At 37.3% G+C, this 19,241-nt stretch overlaps 1 protein-coding gene across 4 annotated transcripts in view; it reads right to left on the bottom strand.

Annotated features, from left to right (window-relative positions):
* Positions 1–7,598: 7,598 nt before the first annotated feature.
* The window catches only part of gria4b (glutamate receptor, ionotropic, AMPA 4b), a 102,550-nt gene continuing 90,907 nt past the window's right edge, over positions 7,599–19,241 (bottom strand). The window contains exons 14-16 of one of the 4 annotated variants that reach the window (XM_046867566.1): positions 18,881–18,992; positions 12,017–12,154; positions 7,599–9,916 (exon numbers count right to left, since the gene is read on the bottom strand). In XM_046867566.1, the coding sequence (XP_046723522.1) occupies positions 9,752–9,916; positions 12,017–12,154; positions 18,881–18,992 (415 nt within the window). In that variant the 3' untranslated portion in view covers positions 7,599–9,751. Of the gene's footprint in view, positions 9,917–11,814; positions 12,155–16,723; positions 16,839–18,880; positions 18,996–19,241 lie in introns of all 4 variants that reach the window. The other 3 variants (XM_046867564.1, XM_046867563.1, XM_046867562.1) reach the window with 3 other exon arrangements.

Below are 19,241 nucleotides of genomic sequence, written 5' to 3'. Positions count from 1 at the left end.
AGTGCAAAGTAATGGAGAGTGTGTTGAAGAAGTGTAGAAAAGTGTGCAGGCAGGGTGGAGTGGGTGGAGAAGAGTGATAGCAGGAGTGATTTGTGATAGAAGGGTATGTGCAAGAGTGAAAGGGAAAGTTTATAGGACTGTGGTGAGACTTGCGATGTTGTATGGTTTAGAGACAGTGGCATTGACTAAGAGACAGGAGGTGCAGCTGGAGGTAGCAGAGCTGAAATTTTTTGGGGAGTGACGACGATGGACAGGATTAGAAACAAGTTTATTAGAGGGACAGGGGCATGTAGGACATTTTGGGGACAAAATGAGAGACGGTTTGGACATGTGCAAAGGAAGGACATGGGGTATATTGGTAGGAGAATGTTGAGGATGGAGCCACCAGGAAGGAGGAAAAGAGGAAGGCCAAAGAGGAGGTTTATGGATGTGGTGAGGGAAGACATGCAGGTATTTGGTTTGAAAGAGGCAGATGTAGAGGACAGAGTAGTATAGAGAAGGATGATCTGCTGTGGCGACCCCTATTGGGAGCAGCCAAAAGAAGAAGAAGAAGAAGAAGAAGATAGTTAGAAAATAAATTTATAAATTGGTGTGGAATGCTTACAAAGCAGGTTATTTCCTGTTATTACTTATAACAGATACAACGTCAGTCCAGAACAAAAAAACACTGATTGCCTGTCCTGAATTCTTTTCCATAGCCGGAGAATTACTGAATGTGACAAAAAAACTGTCACAGGAGACTACTTTCATAAATGCTTAATTAATGTCTTACAGTAAACTTCACCTTATCACCTATTAAACACATTTTATAATCCATTTATGTGTAGTATTTACAGTACAAATCCCTGTATAAGATTTTACTCCAGATATTACAATGTTATAGAATGAGAGCCTTAACCATGTAGCTGGAATTAGCATTAGAGCTGATCCAATATAAAATCATTCAGCACCTTCTGACCAACCACAACTATATCTAGGATAAAGCAGACACAAAAAATAAAAGTCATGAAAAAGTTCCAGAATCAATAATTCAACCATGTGGTGGTATAATAATTTCTATATAACATAATAATTACTCAAAGATTTTCTAGAAAGCTACTGCATGACTATGTAGCTACTGCACAGCTAGTAAAGATAATGCTAGCATTTGTGTGTGTGTGTGTGTGTGTGTGTGTGTGTGTGTTTGCAACAACTTGTCCTCGACCATCTCATTTACATATTATCCCGAGCACACTTGCTTGATAACAAATAGACTGATCAACCCTATAGGATTAGGGCTGGAACTGGAAGCTGGATGAAAGGAAGCTGGTGGTCAGAGCTCTTTAGTATTATCAGCAAAGTGCTTTTGCAACTGTGTGTGTATGTTTGTGTGTGTGTGTGTGTGTGTGTGCGTGTGTGTTTTTAATCCAACCACACAGTCGTTGCAACTGATTCCAGTTATTTAATCAGTTAATCTTGGCATTCAAGGAGTCCGTCACTAATGTTTGGTTGAGATGAAAAGCTGCAGCCACACTGGCTTTTGACAGGGTTTTTTTTTAGATAACTGTTTATTTGAAAAAATATTTTTTGAAAGATAACTTGTTTGTTAGTAGAGTAAAGTAGTGTTAACCAGTTGCTTACATTAGGGGGCAGCATCGTAGCATTCTTCGATTAGGAATCTTTTGTCAGCTAATTTTACTACTAGAAAACATATCTCTCTATGTTTATTTTACGTCCCCATAATCATCAATCCAATAGTGTTTGACTGAACATATAAGACAGATGCTAATGGTACCTGACAGCTGATCTCACATCAGACACACTGTATCACAGGCACAGTCCTGCTTTTTAATACACAGACCTTATTGTGGCACAAACCAATGACAGTGCTTAGCATAATGTCCAAACACCTCACGACAGGGTGTCGGGAAGCATTAGGTATGCTCCAAGTGTGACAACGAGGCAGAAAAAAATTTACGGCAGACGCATTAACCAAATGCCAATTACACCCCTGTGCCTCTTGCCGCTTCATCAACGAGTCTCAACTGTACAAATCCGCAAGAATGTTAATGAATATGACCTAGCTGAAATGAATGAATGAAAACAGTACACCATATACAGAGGAAACTCTGAGCTGATGGAATTACTGAGAGTAGTAAAAGATGCAAACGGTGGGTTTCTTTGGCACCTCATCAAGAGTGACTTTAGGGAGCTAATTAATATTCCTGGAGCCCACTGTGACCGCTGGCCAAAACTCACATTCGGACGCTATCCATTATGTCCAGGTGGAAAATGAGACATCAAAAATTGCTCTTTGTTCAACCGTGTTCAAGCTTTTTTTATCTACAAGGCCACATCACAAAAAAAAATCCATCAAGCATATTTCACCTTCCAGATTTTCGTCAGTCCTTGTGGGTTCAAAGTCAAGACTGCATTGTAATGTTGGCGACTATTATAACAAATCTAGCTTCATTTCTAGAAGTTGGACCCATGCTGTAGATACACAGTATAATGAATTATAAAAGGGCAGGTGTTTTCCATGTCTGAGAATCTGGACTTGGCACTCAGTAAAGTGTAAATTTGGGTAGAATCAATATTCCTATTGTAAATATTTATTATTATATGAACATCTTTTCTGTCTGTTGCCCCATGTGGAGAATAAGCCTATTGTAATTATTCTCCACTAAACCCTCTCTGGACCCTTGTTCTCTATGCTGTTCCAGGCTTTCCAATTCTGGAAATGTTATCAGCTGCTATACCACCTATTTTACTTCATTAGTATCGTTGACGGTCAATTTGTAGGTATAGAAAAGGATGACAGGTGTTCATTTGTTTATTTATTTTTTTGTTTGTTTGCTGTAGATTTGGTTCCTCACTGAAAATAATTCTAGCATTGCCCTATATGAAGAATTGAACATTTGTCCTCTCTAACCACAATGTTCAGATTATTCACAAAGCTCATCAGACCCTTTCTCTCCATGTTTGTCCACATCATATCTTTGCTATTCTTGATTTGTGTGTCTCTTTTATAAGTGTTGAGATATGTACTCTACAGGGGCATTATCAGCTGTTTCCCATTTCTGTGGACCTTCCCATGGATTTGGCAGCTCATCAAGTGTGGCTGTGGGGAAGCCAATCAATATTTCTCAAACCCACGATGGCTACTTGCAAAGATTCATACTTATGTGAACATCCATTATGATCATTGCCCCATGTGGAGAATAAGCCATCAGTAATTATTCTCCTCTCCACTCAACCAGAATTAAAGTGCTCTTTGGACCCTTGCTCTCTATGTTATTTTATTTAAGACAAATTCCTAAATGGCACAATGGCACCCAATTCACAATGGGTTAAGGCCTGGCTCCACTTCCACCTTAGGATGTATTTAAATCCATACTGTACATACAGAGCACAAAAAAGATGATTCGTATTTTTATAGACCTCTGGCGTATCGAGTGTGGCAGCCTGTTTGAGTGTGGCTTTGGGGAACTAATCAACAGTCCGAGCCATTTTACAATTTTAAAAATGTCTCTAAATGTAATAAAAATACTAAGAAATGCATGCAAACTGCATGCTCTTAGAACGTCCTGCACTTCATTTCCCCTGAAGGTCATTAGTGCTTTTCTTTCTGTTCTGACATCATGTACTAACATCTGTTGGAGGAGGAGGGCACCTTATTCCTCCCCCTCTCCAAACACGGCGGCGGCTCTGCAATATTTATTCCCGTTTTCACTGCGCAGAGCTTTTGTCTTACAGCTAGGTGTCATTTTAACGTCTTTTAATGGGGTATGGACAATTTCTGACCTTGACTCTCTGCTGCATGGTCACTTTTGGCCACCTGCTCTGATTTACAGCTCTTACAGCTAAAAAAAAAAAAAAAAAAAGAAAAGAGAAGAAGCTATTAATGGTATGAGGGAAAATTCACTCATATATTTGTTCTCAATGAGCATATTCTCTTCTGAAATGGATCTGTGCATCTGCCTTTGTATCTTCGTCCAATAAATTTTTGTACATCATAATTAATCATGATGACAATCCTGGGAATCGTGCTAGCCGATTCTCTCTACTTGAAGTTCTGTTTAACCATGCTCTGCTGCTTTTGCCCCCAAAGGAGGGCTTTGTACAGGCAGCAATAATGAGAAACACCAGAAATGCACATATTCATTAATAGGAGATTAGTATGCCACGCATGAAGCGTTGTCTTCTTTTGCTGCTGTAGGTGGAGCGAGATAAGGTCTGTGGTGCGAAGTGGAGAGCCGCAGTGCACAATCATCAGAAAACAGAGAGCCAACCGGAGGGATATTGAAAGTCCTGAAGCGTAGGCTAGAGAATGTACAGCTGCTCCGACTATGCTCTGATATTACACACAGCAAGGTCGTGTATCTTATTTGGTATTGTTTAGGATGATGCAGAACCTTAATAAATCATGAGGGTGCAACACAATGCCACACAGAATCTATTAAGTGCTACAAATATCCACATTTGTAGCTGTATTTGTACTTATAGCTTTTTAAAAGAACGTTTTATTCTTTGTTAATTCATGCTTTATTAATAAAGCGTACTAAAGTCCCAGAGGTACAAAAATCTCAGGCTGGTCATTATGCTTTTTGAATTCCAGATGTGACAGTTCTTCAACCTCAGCTCCATCACTCCACTTCATAATTGTGTTATTTTCTCCAACTTACGCAGTTTATTTTGGTGCATGCCCATGATGGTCAAATGCATTTCGCGTTTCCCAATATATAAACCAACAAGGCTCTTAAATTAAAGCACCAATTGCTTGTGCCCACATAAAAATAAATAACCTTCCACTTTTGTTTGCTTCATGAAGGATCCCCTTTCTGTTTTTTAAAACAAAAAAGAAAAAAAAATGAAGGGATTGTTATTTATAGCTATATTTGTAGAACAAAAGAACTGATTAAAAACAGCATATGTTTTTATCCCTAACATATAAACACTTTAAAAAATAAATGAATTGGTTAATAAAGAAAGGCATTTTATAATATTGTGGGGAAAAAATATTGAAATAGATCTAATCCTGTACTGACAGCTCCTTTACTCCCTTGGGGAATGTCATGGAAAGACAACTTTACTCAAAGATGTGTTATACAAACGAAACGAAGTGATCAATAGTGATGATAGTCTTGCAGTTAGTACAGCCCCTTGTGATTTTGATTGCAGAGTTTAACCTTTGCTATGACTCATCCTCCCCTGTCTACATCAGTTCCACGAGGATTGCCAGCACAAAGCTTCTATTCCCTCTTTTTTTTTATTCCACATTGCCTAGGAAATGGTACAGAAATCAGACAACCATGATGAGACATCTTTCCCACGTTTTCTCAGCTTGATCATTATAATGTCCAAGAAAAATCTGCCTCTCATCAGCCACATTGTTATTCAGCCGTATTGAAGATCAGCTCTTTCAAATTAACACCTTGGTTTAAATATTGATGATTGCTTAGAAGTGATCGCTATTATTTTGAGCATTGTACTGACTAGGAGGTGTGGATTTGCTGTCAGGAAGCAGGGCACAATCAAGTCCATGCCTTCTTTTACTTACTATTATTTTTTTCAGGTTTAAATCGGATGTCAGTACAACTCTTAATGACCCCGTTATGACTAATCAATTACTCCATTATTATGTAAGCATGATTAACTGAAATTCGAAAAGTGATAGAAGTACACCATTCCCATATTACTCAGTGTTAAAGGCAGGGTATAATGTATGTAGTGATAACTACAGAATACATTTATCCACATTAGTCACAATCCACCATATTTAAATGGGGAATCAGCAGCTAAAAATACAGCAGAATATTTTAGCATATATTTATACATATGAATCAGATCTATTGTATATTTAAAAATATGCTAAATATTTTACACTGATGAATTATTAATCCAAATAGACTCTCCGTGTCCTTAATATTCCCCAAAAAAATCCCTTACACTTTTCAGGTAATGAGACAGTTAGTTTGTCGAATCATTTTCCCAAAAGGACTGGATTTTGTCAATTTCCACTAAGAGGTAGGATAGCACAAATACTACCTTCTTATGGCTTAGGCTTTAGTTCTGTATAAATTTCATGGGGTCCGTAATTTGTACCGGCTGCACATGCAATGGGATCTAGAAACATGACACTGTATTTTACCAGCTATACAGTGAGCAGTCGAAATAATCTCAGGTAATAAATATCATGTCTGAACTGATTTAGTGCTAATGATTCCATTATAGCTAGAAAAAAATATTCATTTTTTGCTTTTTAGTTTACTTGAAATCAACTAATTTTATACATGTTCCATTTTTTGTGTATTCCATTACTAAACCAAATAAACAAAAACTCAAAAAAGCCGAATGATAACACAAACACATACTCAGTAACCATTAGCCAATATGTAATTTATACAGAGATTACATACTCATTGTACATCAGCTATTGTATTAAAACTACTAACAGGTAAAGTAAATACAAATTTCTCATGACCTGCTAAGAAGTGGGATATATAAGGCAATGAAAAACAGTCAGTTCTTGAAGTTAATGTGTTGGAACAGCGCAAAAATGGACAAACATTATTATCTAAGCATCTTTGACATACTGGCTCTGATAGAAAGCAATGGAAGAAGTTGGCCTGGTCTGATGAATCGTTTCATCTTTTACATCTATGGACAGTTGGATGTGTGCCTTACTTACCTGGAGAAGAGATCTCACCAGGATGAGCAATGGGAAGAAAGCAGGCAGGTGAAGGAAGTGTGATGCTCTTGGAAAGGTTTTGCTTGGAGACCTTGGGTTTGGCATTTATGTTTACACTGACTAAGTACACCCCTTTGTAGCACTAGTATTCCCTAATGGCAGTGGCCTCTTTCAACAGAATAATGCTCCCTGCTACACTGCAAAAATGGTTTGAGGAATATGACGAAGAATCAGAGGTGTTAACTTGTCCTCCAGAACCACTTGATCTCAATCCCCAAAAGACACCAGTGCGATGTGCTAGACAAACACATCCAATACATGGAGGCTCCACCTCACAACGTATAGGGCTAAGTGTATCTAGTGCTAATGATTTGGTATTAGATAACAAAGCAAATCTTGTGGAGATTTTGTTAAATCCATAGCCTTTTGGATTAGCGCTAGTTTTGATGGCACATAATGGACCTACACAATTAGGAGCAGCAGGTTGTTTGGCTGATCCCATATAAACTGATTATCAGAGACAAATCCTGGTACCTATAGCAGATAGATGTTTTCAGAAATGATAAGTAGTAGGTATTTATTATAGTGTTGCAATTGTTAGCCTTATTAAAGTCTGGCTGAATGTATGTATTTTATGATACACTGGACTTTGGATCATAAAGTCATGAGTTCAAATCCCAGCCACACCAAGCTGCCACCTTTGGACCCCTGACTAAGGTCCTTAACCCCATAGCTGTTCAGTTGCATGAATGAGATAAATGTAGGTTGCTCTGGATAAGGGTGTCTAAATGCCATTAATGTAAATAAAAGCCATTTTTGATTTCCTTAATCTCTGAGGAACTATCATATTGTATAAGTAATGCATTCAGTGTTGTTCAATATGCAATTACAATGTCTTTCAAAAGCTGCTAATAAGCTTTTCCTGTCTTTATTGGACAAACCCATCTGGTACTTGCATCCATTTCATAATAAAAGTACCAGAGATTATGTACTCATTATGATGTCTGAGGCGAACATCAACTAAAAAGCTTGACCTGTATCTGCATGACTTTTTGTGCTGCTATGACATCATCTGATTTCATCCACATTCCAAAAAAGACTCAAAGACAATTTTTTGGAATTAGCATTTTACTAAAAAAAGATCAAAATATATATTTACAATTAATGACAGAGAACACGAGATTCATTAGAATTTTACAGAGCTACAGAGCAAAGATGCATGTAATACAATCCTCACTGCGTAGCAGGGCAGCTGTATCTTGTTCGTGTGTGTACGTATGTGTGTGCAGGTAGCTAGTAGGTGCTTGTGACAGTAGGTAGGTTTTTTCAGCTGGAATGCCTAGCCTACTACATTTTAAAAGGAAAATAGCATTTTGTCTAATTGGGTGCATACTATAAAAAAAACACTATCATTTCTACAATTCAGGAAATGAAGAGAAACCCGTTCGCTCATTAACACACTCCAATGAAAATGTACTTTAGTTTGCAGTCGTTATTTTTTTGCAACAATTGAATGTATGATCTGTGTGATTATATCAAGGATAGGCTCGTTTTAAAATTGCACATTGTAAAAAAAAAAAAAAAAAGAATTGACACTTTAATTTCATTTAATTTTACTATTTTAAGGGAAAAACTTTAAAGAATTGGAACTGTCAGAGAGTGTGTATTTGTGTGTATGTGTGAGACAGAGAAATTAAGGGAGGTTGAGGATGAGAGCCACAGAGAAAGAACTAATGAGACATGAGGTGCAGGAGTGGCTGCTTCTGATTAGGAGACCTGAAATTGCACTTCCTATGGTAAAATGCCGACTTGAACAGAGAATTAGTTGAGCATTCGGTGTCCCATTTTGGTGCCCTGAAAGCATAGAGGACGTCCTTTATGTCCAAATGTCAAGTGAAATCCAGCATGGACAGATTCAATTGAAGGTCTGGAGACAAGTCCGCTGCTACAGGTTCTGAAGGAGAACGTGCTCAAGGCTTGGTTGAGGTCACACAGTGTTTTGCAGAAAAGGCCAAAGCTGGACTCTAATCATGGCTCTCGACTCTACGGTGTCTTCAGCATCTTTTCTACTTAGTTCATGTTCTGAGAAGCCACAAATATACCCACATTTAGTCTCATCTGATTCATAAGCACACGCAGCTTGGAGGCAAATAGGGAAACTTTAACCTGATGTGAACCTTTTTTTATACGAATCAAACAAAATAAAGTCTGTTTCTGCAGGAAAATAAAACAGTCTATAAAGGTCCATGGTCTACAACAGCACAGTGAGTAAGCAGGGCATGGTGTCGAGGATGGGCATTCAAGTTTATTTAGATATTACCGTAAAACTAACCCCCCCACCCAAAACCCCCTACCACCGAGTGTCAACTTGAGGACATAATCAGTGTTGATAACATGCCCGGTGAATTCAGTTTATAGTTTTATATACTGTATGTCTAAATAAATAAATCTTTTTTTTTTCTATCATTTATTGCATTTTTCTAACTAGGAGAAAATAAAAAAAGAGAGAAAGAGAGAGAGAGAACTATACTTTTGTCCACGACAGAATTGGCTATTTACACATGTTTAAAAAGCAAGCGAGTGTGTACAGTCTTTTGTTCTATTTACAAAGCAGTGTAAATAATTTCTTTAGTTATGATTTTTAGAATATACATGAACTCTTCACAGTTTTTTAGTACGTGTTTATCATTAATATTGATTGAATTGTTATTTTTATTTAAGTGAAGGCTGAACACCTTCCTGCACTACCCATTATCAATCTTGAATTGATATTTATGTCTCTGCTTTAGTTATGCCCCGAAAAGTTCTGGGTGTGTTTCGGAATGACAGCTTTCTGGTCCTCGGGTCATCTTCGCTCCGCTTGAAGGTGAGTTCTTAATACAGGTTTCAAGCACACACCTGTCAGCAGCTGGGCTGAAAACATCTCGTTACAGCCACATGGTGGAATTTTTTTTGTCCTTTTCCCATATTCTCAGTGTATGGAGTAACTGAAGTGGGCTATTTAATCCCTCGGGTTGTGATCGTAGCTGTTGGATTTTGTGGGTTCGGTGGGACTGTAAGGCACTTGAAGGTTTTTGGTCTTCACGGCAGATCGGATGAGACCAGAGCCAGCCCGGAGCTCTGACGCAGGGAGGGGCCGGCGTGCACGGCCTTGGGGCAGTCAGGGGTCAGGACACGGCCGTTCTCGCCCACACTGCCTGTGATCGACAGCCGAGCCTTGTTCCGCATGGCTTCTGTGAAGGTCAGCTGCATTGGGAAACGAACAGAAAATGCAGAAAGAAAGAAACACAGACAGAGAGAGAAAATGAGTATAAAAAATTTATATATAAAAGTAGTATTAAAAGGTTATGTTGTGAGCACACATTATTAGCAAGCACGGACAAAACAGCAGATTTAAACACAATTGAGCAATGAAGCGTCTCAAATGCGTCTGGCCGAGCCCTGCAGAGCTTATGTAAAAAATTACGCTCAAATAAGCGTTCCGATGTCAAAATCTGTGAATTTTTTTTTTTTAACAGTTTCAATAAATACCTCATTCTTTCATCCATGTTATTTGGTGTGGTGAGGAGTTAAATATAGACCTGTCCTGAGGTGTTATTGGTTATCGTCATGGTTATGTTCCAGCATGGTTATACAGTAACAGCAGCACCGATTCTTAATTAAGACATCTAATTATTGCTCAAATGATGTGTTTTGGCTTCACTGCGACTTGAGCTTGAGCACGCTAAGATGTCATATGACGTTGCCTGGTAACACTGCATTATGAAACTGCAATGATAATGGCAGATATCAGATGTAGTCACGAGTTGTCATGACGGATATCCAGTGAGATTAGAGTGTCATGTTATAGGACATGCTTTTGTGTTTGATGTCATGTTAGTTTGTTACGCACTATTTTTTATTTGCTTTTGCTACATGTATTGGAGTTGAGCCTTAGAAGCTCCAGGGCTAACAGCTTTTCTAGACATAGCCTTCTGGATCTTAAAGGCTGCAATTTGATTGGCTCTCCATACCTCATTTTGTCCAATCAGCAGATCTATTGAATATAATGACACAATGAGCTTTTCAGAAAATATGTATTGAGAACAGCTCATGACAACCTGTGAATATTTTGCTAGATATCCTTGCTTGTTTGGCTAAAGAAAAAGTGAACGGCCTGCAACATACAGTAGGTATTTCTTGGCCATTAGTAATGACAAAAGTACCAGACCCCATTACATTTTTTAATGTCTGGTTTGCATGACCAGTATTTGTATGCCAAAGCACATTGTCAGGTTAATAGTCTTTAATAGTGTGCAATTGAGCTATAGCTGTAAAAATATCATGATCAAATATCATAATAGCTGTCACTATTACTATTATTAATAACAATGCTAACATGATACTGGGTATTTCAGTATAAATAAATTTACATTATCATGTCATTATCATGAGTCTGTTCTGTACTTTTTTTTTTTTCATAATTTCAATGCAGTAAGACTGTTGAAATACATGTTTCTGTTTTTAATAACTATACAAATAAAAAAAATCTAATTTAAATGTATAAAAATTCACTTTTTGCTTTTAGTCACTTTAAATCTATTGACAATAGATGCAATTCCTATACTTATATTTGATATCAAATAATAGTATAAGAATATGTGATATTTATTATATTTAAAACACATGTATATATAACTGTGCTTTAATTAAAATGTGTTTCAACAGAGATATTACATGGAAAGTAATTAAAAGCTATGGCAAGATAGTTAGATTAAGATTGACGTTTCAAAATATACTATTAAAAAAGGGTAATGGATAAAAGTTGGCCGAGATTATTTTCACTAAGTTTTATAATGTGAACACAGGGTAGCGCTAATGATAACATGCATTCTTGCTGTGGAACATTTTCTTTAATACTCAATTGAATTTTTACTAAATTGCTTCATTATCATTTAAATGCTAATGAAATTTTCTAATAAAAAAGCCCTATGATCTATGCAGGGCAAGTGCCTCCATTTTGTGTAAAATAACACGTGCAGATGCAGACGCCTCCACTTGGACTACACGGAACGGAAATGAGGACGCCACAGACACAAGCAGGCTTTACCACACGCTCAACACGGCAAGCGTTACTGCGGGCGTTACATATGAGCTCCACTTACAACGATGGTACACCTACGTATGCCTTAGCGCCTACATCTCTACGCCATCAGTTCCGTAGACGTTGTAACCCTCTCTATATGTTGCTAAGCTCTGGGTGCTGTGGGTAGGGCTAGGCTGAGGAGTGGGGCGGGGGCTAGGGGCAAGCGTGGGGCTTGGGACATGGGCGGGAGAGGGAGGGGTTTGGCGTTCAGGCGCGTCCACCTTCATTCTCTTGGCCTCGTTTCGTGACTTGTAGCAGAACTCGATGAGGGCCACCAGCATTGCCAGGCCCAGACCCCCGACCAGGATGTAGAAGACCCCAGCCACGTTACTGAGGCTCAGGGCCTGTGAGCTCTTGTCCTGGAGGCGGGAGGATAGGGGAACACAGTTAGAAAGATAAAATAAGTGTGAAAGAAAACTTCAATCACAACACAGACATTCGCACACAAATCACAAGTCTACTCACTCACAGTGATAATTAATAAAAAACTATACATTCTATATCTTTCTCCCGCTATATCACACACTAAACAAACACGCACACCCCACTCACACACATATCTACAATGCATACATAAATAAATTCTCACTGCTATGACGTGTCTCCAGTCTCTACACTATTTGCATCCTTTTATTACTGATGCTTTTATCTGTTTATTCTAATCAGGCATCAATCCTTTAACTGCAGTTTAACCTAGAGCAATTAGAGCGTAATTACCCTACGTTCACACTACCAAGCTACGAAGCGCCAGGTTCATTTCATAAGCACATGTGCCACATGGAGCCACAATTTCAATTTCCGCTGCAGCGTGACAAAGTAAAATTCAGTTTGATACAAATTAGGGTTGACGCACTAAATCCAAACAACTGACTCAAATGATACCTCATATTAATCCTCTGGAGCATGTAGACATAATTTTTTCAGTTCCTAACTCCCAACTTTAGTTCCAATTTGTAATTAGATCCATTTTTACCTTTGACATTCAAAAACATAAGTAAAATTTTTCACAGTGGTTTCATCTGTCATATCCTCTCATATACAACCTCTCATTACATTTGTACAGAGACATTCTAAGTTAAAATAAAGGTTGAAAATGAGTAGCAGAGATTGTCAATGCCCCTGTTAATTGTATGTAGCTAAAGCAGTTAGTCAGTTAATCTGCTAGCAAAGCTACAATTTCATACTGCTTAGCTAAGTAAGCTGTACAAGCTGTATACTGTATACAGTAGATACCAACATGTCTCATTGTAACAGTGTAGTACAAAACCGATTCCAAAAAAATTGGTACACTGTACAAATTGTGAATAAAAACAGAATGCAATAATGTGGAACTTTCAAATTTCAATATTTTATTCCGAATACAACATAAATGACATATCAAATGTTTAAACTGAGAAAATGTATCATTTTAAGGGAAAAACAAGTTGATTTTAAATTTCATGGCATCAACACATCTCAAAAAAGTTGGGACAAGGCCATGTTTACCACTGTGTGGCATCCCTTCTTTTAATAACAGTCTGCAAACATCTGGGGACTTAGGAGACAAGTTGCTCAAGTTTAGGAATAGGAATGTTGTCACATTCTTGTGTAATACAGGCTTCTAGTTGCTCAACTCTCAAAGGTCTTCTTTGTCTCATCTTCCTCTTTATTATGTGCCAAATGTTTTCTATTGGTGAAAGATCTGGACTGCAGGCTGGCCATTTCAGTACCCGCATCCTTCTTCTACGCAGTTATGATGTTGAAATTGATGCAGTATGTGGTCTGGCATTGTCATGTTGGAAAATGCAATGTCTTCCCTGAAAGAGACGACGTCTGTATAGGAGCATATGTTGTTCTAGAACTTGGATATACCTTTCAGCATTGATGGTGCCTTTCCAGATGTGTAAGCTGCCCATGCCACATGCACTCATGCAACCCCATACCATCAAAGATGCAGGCTTCTGAACTGAGCGCTGATAACAACTTTGGTTGTCCTTGTCCTCCTTAGTCCGGATGACATAACGTCCCAGTGTTCCAAAAAGAACTTCAAATTTTGATTCATTTGACCACAAAACAGTTTTCCACTTTGCCACAGTCCATTTTAAATGCGCCTCGGCCCAGAGAAAACGCCTGCGCTTCTGGATCATGTTTAGACCCATAGAGCTTTAGTCGGCAACGGCGAATAGCACGGTGGATTGTGTTCACCGACAATGTTTTCTGGAAGTATTCCTGAGCCCATGTTGTGATTTCCATTACATTAGCATTCCTGTATGTGATGCAGTGCCGTCTAAGGGCCCAAAGATCACGGGCATCCAGTATGGTTTTCCAGCCTTGACCCTCATACACAGGGATTGTTCCAGATTCTCTAAATCTTTGCATCATATTATGCAATGTAGATGATGATAACTTCAAACTCTTTGAAATTTTTCTCTGAGAAACTTCTTTCTGATATTGCTCCAATATATCTCGCCGCAGCATTGGGGGAATCGATGATCCTCTTCCCATCTTGACTTCTGAGAGACACTGCCACTCTTTTTATACCCAATCATGTTGCCAATTGACCTAATAAGCTGCAAATTGGTCCTCCAGCTGTTCCTTATATGTACATTTAACTTTTCCAGCCTCTTATTGCTACCTGTCCCAACTTTTTTGGAATGTGTAGCTCTCATGAAATCCAAAATGAGCCAATATTTGGCATGACATTTCAAAATATCTTATTTTCAACATCTGATATGTTATCTATATTCTATTGTAAATAAAATATAAGTTTATGAGATTTGTAAATTATTGCATTCCTTTTTTTTATTCACAATTTGTACAGTGTCCCAACTTTTTTGGAATCGCGTTTGAACAAAAGTACAAAAAAGGCTCACTACAAGTAACGCAAGCGACTTGGTGCTTGCTGGTGTGAACACAGGGTTACCCAGCTCTGCATTACTAATCTTGCTCTTATACACTAGTAGCTGTATAACACTGCATGGGCGAACAAGTAGATCAGATCAGAACAAGTAGACTTCATGATTGCCTTATTTGTGTTCTTTATTTAGCGCTGTGGTGGGCAAGTAGGTTCAACCTGTTGGATCTTCATAACACATTCATAAGCATAGATTATTTTGGATGCTGAAAAAATATGTACATTGTATTAGCAAAATCTGTGAGGTAACATTGGTCACTCTCCCCAGCATCTTCAAATACATACTACACAATCGAAAAGATATAGTATACTGTACATACTCTAGCTTTTTTTGTTAATAGTAGTAATGTGCAAGCTGTAATGTAATTTCTGACCCAGGACGTTTAATAAAGAAACATGGAAGCTGCCACAACAGTCAGCCTTGTGTTGTTCTGTTGAAGCTCACAAAAGCTTACTTTTACAGTTACATGCCTGAGTGCCAATTGTTCTACTCTACTGAACTTGCAGCACAGCAACAACAGCAGACAATAATAAGAAGCTTAGCCACAAATTAGCTAGTAAACAATATCAGAATATTAGCTGGCTAACAATAATGAGGAATTTACTAGCGTTGCTGCCATGTTGATAAGTTGAAGTTTCACAGTGAAGGGATGCTTTCAGTGATGTTCACCATTTGCTTGTGCGAAATTACAAATAATAACTTTACCTCAAACACAGTAGTAGCACAGATAACAATGATGCAGTTTGGAATAAATACAGGGCAAAAGGGTCAGAGTCTACTGTTCTGTGGTAACAATGAGAGGTGCCATTTACACAGAGTTTTAAGGGGCTAAGAGGGGCAACCTGGTAATATCGGGATATCGGGGCTTAAACCACCGATCTTCCAATTGTTAACCCAGCACTTTAACCACTAAGCTACCACTTCCCTCAAGCCCATATATTTATTATATATGTATATATAATAAATTTTTTCTATCATTGTCATAAAAAAAAAAATATATATATATATATATATATATATATATATATATATATATATATATATATATATATATATATATATATATATATATATATGTTATAAAAAGAAACTTTAATGTTACCTCACAAGTTTTGGCACAAAGCCTTTTTTGGATTTAAATCCAGAATTATTTCATAAAAGATTTTTAAAATGCTTGTGAATGTGGCATGAGCACCCAGTACTATGTTACCTGATAGCAAACAACAGCAAAGCCAATGACTGTATTTTCCGGACAATTCGTGGCTATAGAGTGAAAATCTGTATATTATTATTGCAGAAATATTTTATGAATAATTCATTATTATTTATAAAATTTAATACATTTAATATTAATTCAATTGAAATGTATTATTATTATTTCTATTATAATAATTTCCATTATTTCCTACTCCCAGATTCTAACAAAAATCTCAAATTGTGACTATAATTATTATACTCCTAAAATATCTCAAACTTTGTAGATTCATACAGATAAGCCGTTAACAGTTACAGTTTCCTCCAACTTGTATTTCTCATACCTTCATCGTAAATAAAAGAGAAAGAAAGAATTGATATACCTCACAATGCCTTGTTACAATCCCCCCCATGCTAATGTGTAGTGTTATTACAGTATATAATAGGTTAATAAGGTTCTATATTAAGTATTTATGTTGTGAAAGAAAATACATTTCACTAAATTTCAGTTATTTGCTGTAAAAAAGTGAACTATTGTCCGGAATGTATGATAATCTTTTTATTTTTTACTCTACTAGGTAAAATACTAAGACATTGTAAACCGTGCAAATAACATTGTTCAGTTGTTATTTTTATTTATTACATAAGTGATGTATAAGTAACACTGGCATTTCTTTCTCCATCAGCATGCTGTGATGCATGATAGTTCTTCCTCTCAATCTCTCTCTCTCTCTCTCTCTCTCTCTCTATTTCTCACTGGTTATCACTGATACACAGGCTGTCACCATGTCCGTGCGAGCATTAGACAACAGTGATGGTCCCAGACTTGAGGAGACTGACCTTACTTCCCGAGTCCTTGGGTCCACACTCCCCCTTATCGTACCACCATTTGTTTTTCAGCTTGTCTAAGATGCCTGATTCACTCAGTTTCAAAACGGCAAGGTTTACGGGAGTTCTTCAATCACGCAGGGGAAATAACATAAATAACATCATAGGACATGTTATTTTATGTTATTCAGTTACATTAGCTGACACAGCAGTTGCAGTGGCAAAGTGATGGAGTGCAGGGTCCCACTGGAGTACATGTCTCTATGCTCCCTCAGTATGAAATGTAAAGGCCTGGGACTGGAGCTACAGACATGTGCATGGGACCCTGCTCCATCGCTTTATGCAACGGGCACATACTGCCACGGCCTTCTTGTAAAAAGAAAAGCTCAGGACGCAGTTACTGTGAGTCCGCAAATATTGGCGAGTGAAAGCAACAAAAAGTATATGCGATTATGCGTGATATTTTTTGTTCACATTTGTATTTGTGTTTCCATCAAATGTATGTACTTAATAAAAATGCTGACAATTAAATACAATTTAACTGCAATAAAAATATTGCCAACCCATTAGACAATCATTATTAGACCAAAAAGATATTATAAATCTTTGAAATTATGTGATTATTGTACATCTAGGAACATTTTAATACTCAGAAGTCTGAATTGTTTTTTTTTATTCCTGGAGATGTCTGAACTTGCCCTGACATTTGTTCTTATTTCAGTTACAGTTCATAATAATGGCAAAAGTCTCATTACAGTCTCATTATGTAAGCAACATATAGGTGCCTACTTGGAAATTTGACAAAGTTAGATTTGTTAAAGGTTTAAATATTATTAAGAGCGAAAATACACTATGTGGACAAACACTACATGTTTTTGTGGTCCTTGCCCAAACTGTTACCACAAAGTTGGAGGGACATTGTATATCTTGTATATATATGTCTTTGGATGCAGTGGCAATACATTTTCCATTTACTTAAACTAGGAAATGACAATGCAACTGTGTACAAGTGATCTCCTTAAAGAGATTAGAAAGTGAGGAATATATGTAAAAATGGATGTTTAAAAAGCACATGCATGGTCAGTTGTCCACAAACCTTTGTTTAAATAGTGTATATTTTCACCAAACCTTTTGAGTACTGGATTACATAATTTATTTATTTAAGTTCAAATTAATATGTTTGCTGTTGGTAACTGGCAAAATTAGCAGGATGAATGTGAAGAAACTATTTAAACAGTATTTTTTTGCTTGTTGATAGTACATTTTTGCTAACTAAATCAACTTAATTTTTATTCTAAACCATTACAAATGTATTATAAAAATAAGGCCAGTAATTTTTTTATATTTAAACAAACAAATCTATGTGCAACTTTGTTAGTATCATTCAATGCATTTGAGTTGATATTTATAGACAGACTATGTTGACTACTTCAGTAAAACTAATGTAACGTGTTACAATTTTATAATTTCCCCCCTTTGATTTTCCCACTGCTGATAAAAGTTTATGCTTATTTCTCATCATTCTCCCTCTTCTAATATCATAAAAAGCTGACAGTAAATTAATTTCTAATATCCAGTAGAGCTTCTCACATATTGTACATTGTATTAAAATTATTATTCTTATTTCCTGTATAAATTTCCTTAAACAGAAGCTCAAGGTTTTCAGAAATTGTGCACAAAGCATAACTTTGTAAGCTGTAAGTTTCTAAATATTCATGAATATTCCAGTTCATGGTGCTTTAGCTAAGCTCTTCACAATGACACGGCTTTGACTAGCTTTCTGTGCCACTGTTAAAAAACGTGTCTGCTGCAGTTCCTGTTTAAAAGCAGCTGAATGGGTCCTGCATTATTCATCCTAAAAGATGGATGTCTCTTCCAACAGAGAATATGAGCAACAAAAGGAAGCGGATAACATTTTTTATGTGATAAATTGTGAACGAAATAGAAAGTGCAATACACCCCTCTCTAAATACAGTGCACGTATGCCATCAAAGTCGCAGCTAAAAGCGAATATTTGTGCTCTGACAGTAACTGCTTTCCTTGGTGTCTCATAACAAGCTGAATGTTGTTAAAGTGTTGCTCGGGTGTGCGTGGCAGCAGTTTGGCCCTGGCAGATGCACCCGTTGCTGAGGAATCGTTTTACCCGCGTTTGTCGACATAGTGGCTAACCTTCTCACCACCTCCTCCGCTGCCACACTCTCCTTTGTCGTACCACCACTTGTTTTTCAATTTGTCCAACAGGCCTTGTTCATTCAGTTTTAAAACTGCCAGGTTAACTGCACTTCTTGAAACGATAAAACATAATTCATCAGAGTGAGCAGTATCCAATCAGAGGAAAGAAAAAAGCAGTTACAGGGGTGGAAAGTTTTAGTCCCCATTTCCCACGTTCCCAATATGAAACACATTAATGCATTGGACAAACCTCTCTTTAAAAATCAACAAAAAATAAATAAAATCTGGACCAGATCTCATCTTTGAGGTATACCTCACCTGTCTTACCAAGTATTACAATACCCATCTTGATAACACT

This window comes from Silurus meridionalis, chromosome 15 (genome assembly GCF_014805685.1).
Source record: "Silurus meridionalis isolate SWU-2019-XX chromosome 15, ASM1480568v1, whole genome shotgun sequence".
NCBI lineage: Eukaryota > Metazoa > Chordata > Actinopteri > Siluriformes > Siluridae > Silurus > Silurus meridionalis.
This window is presented reverse-complemented; position numbering and strand designations above follow the sequence as displayed.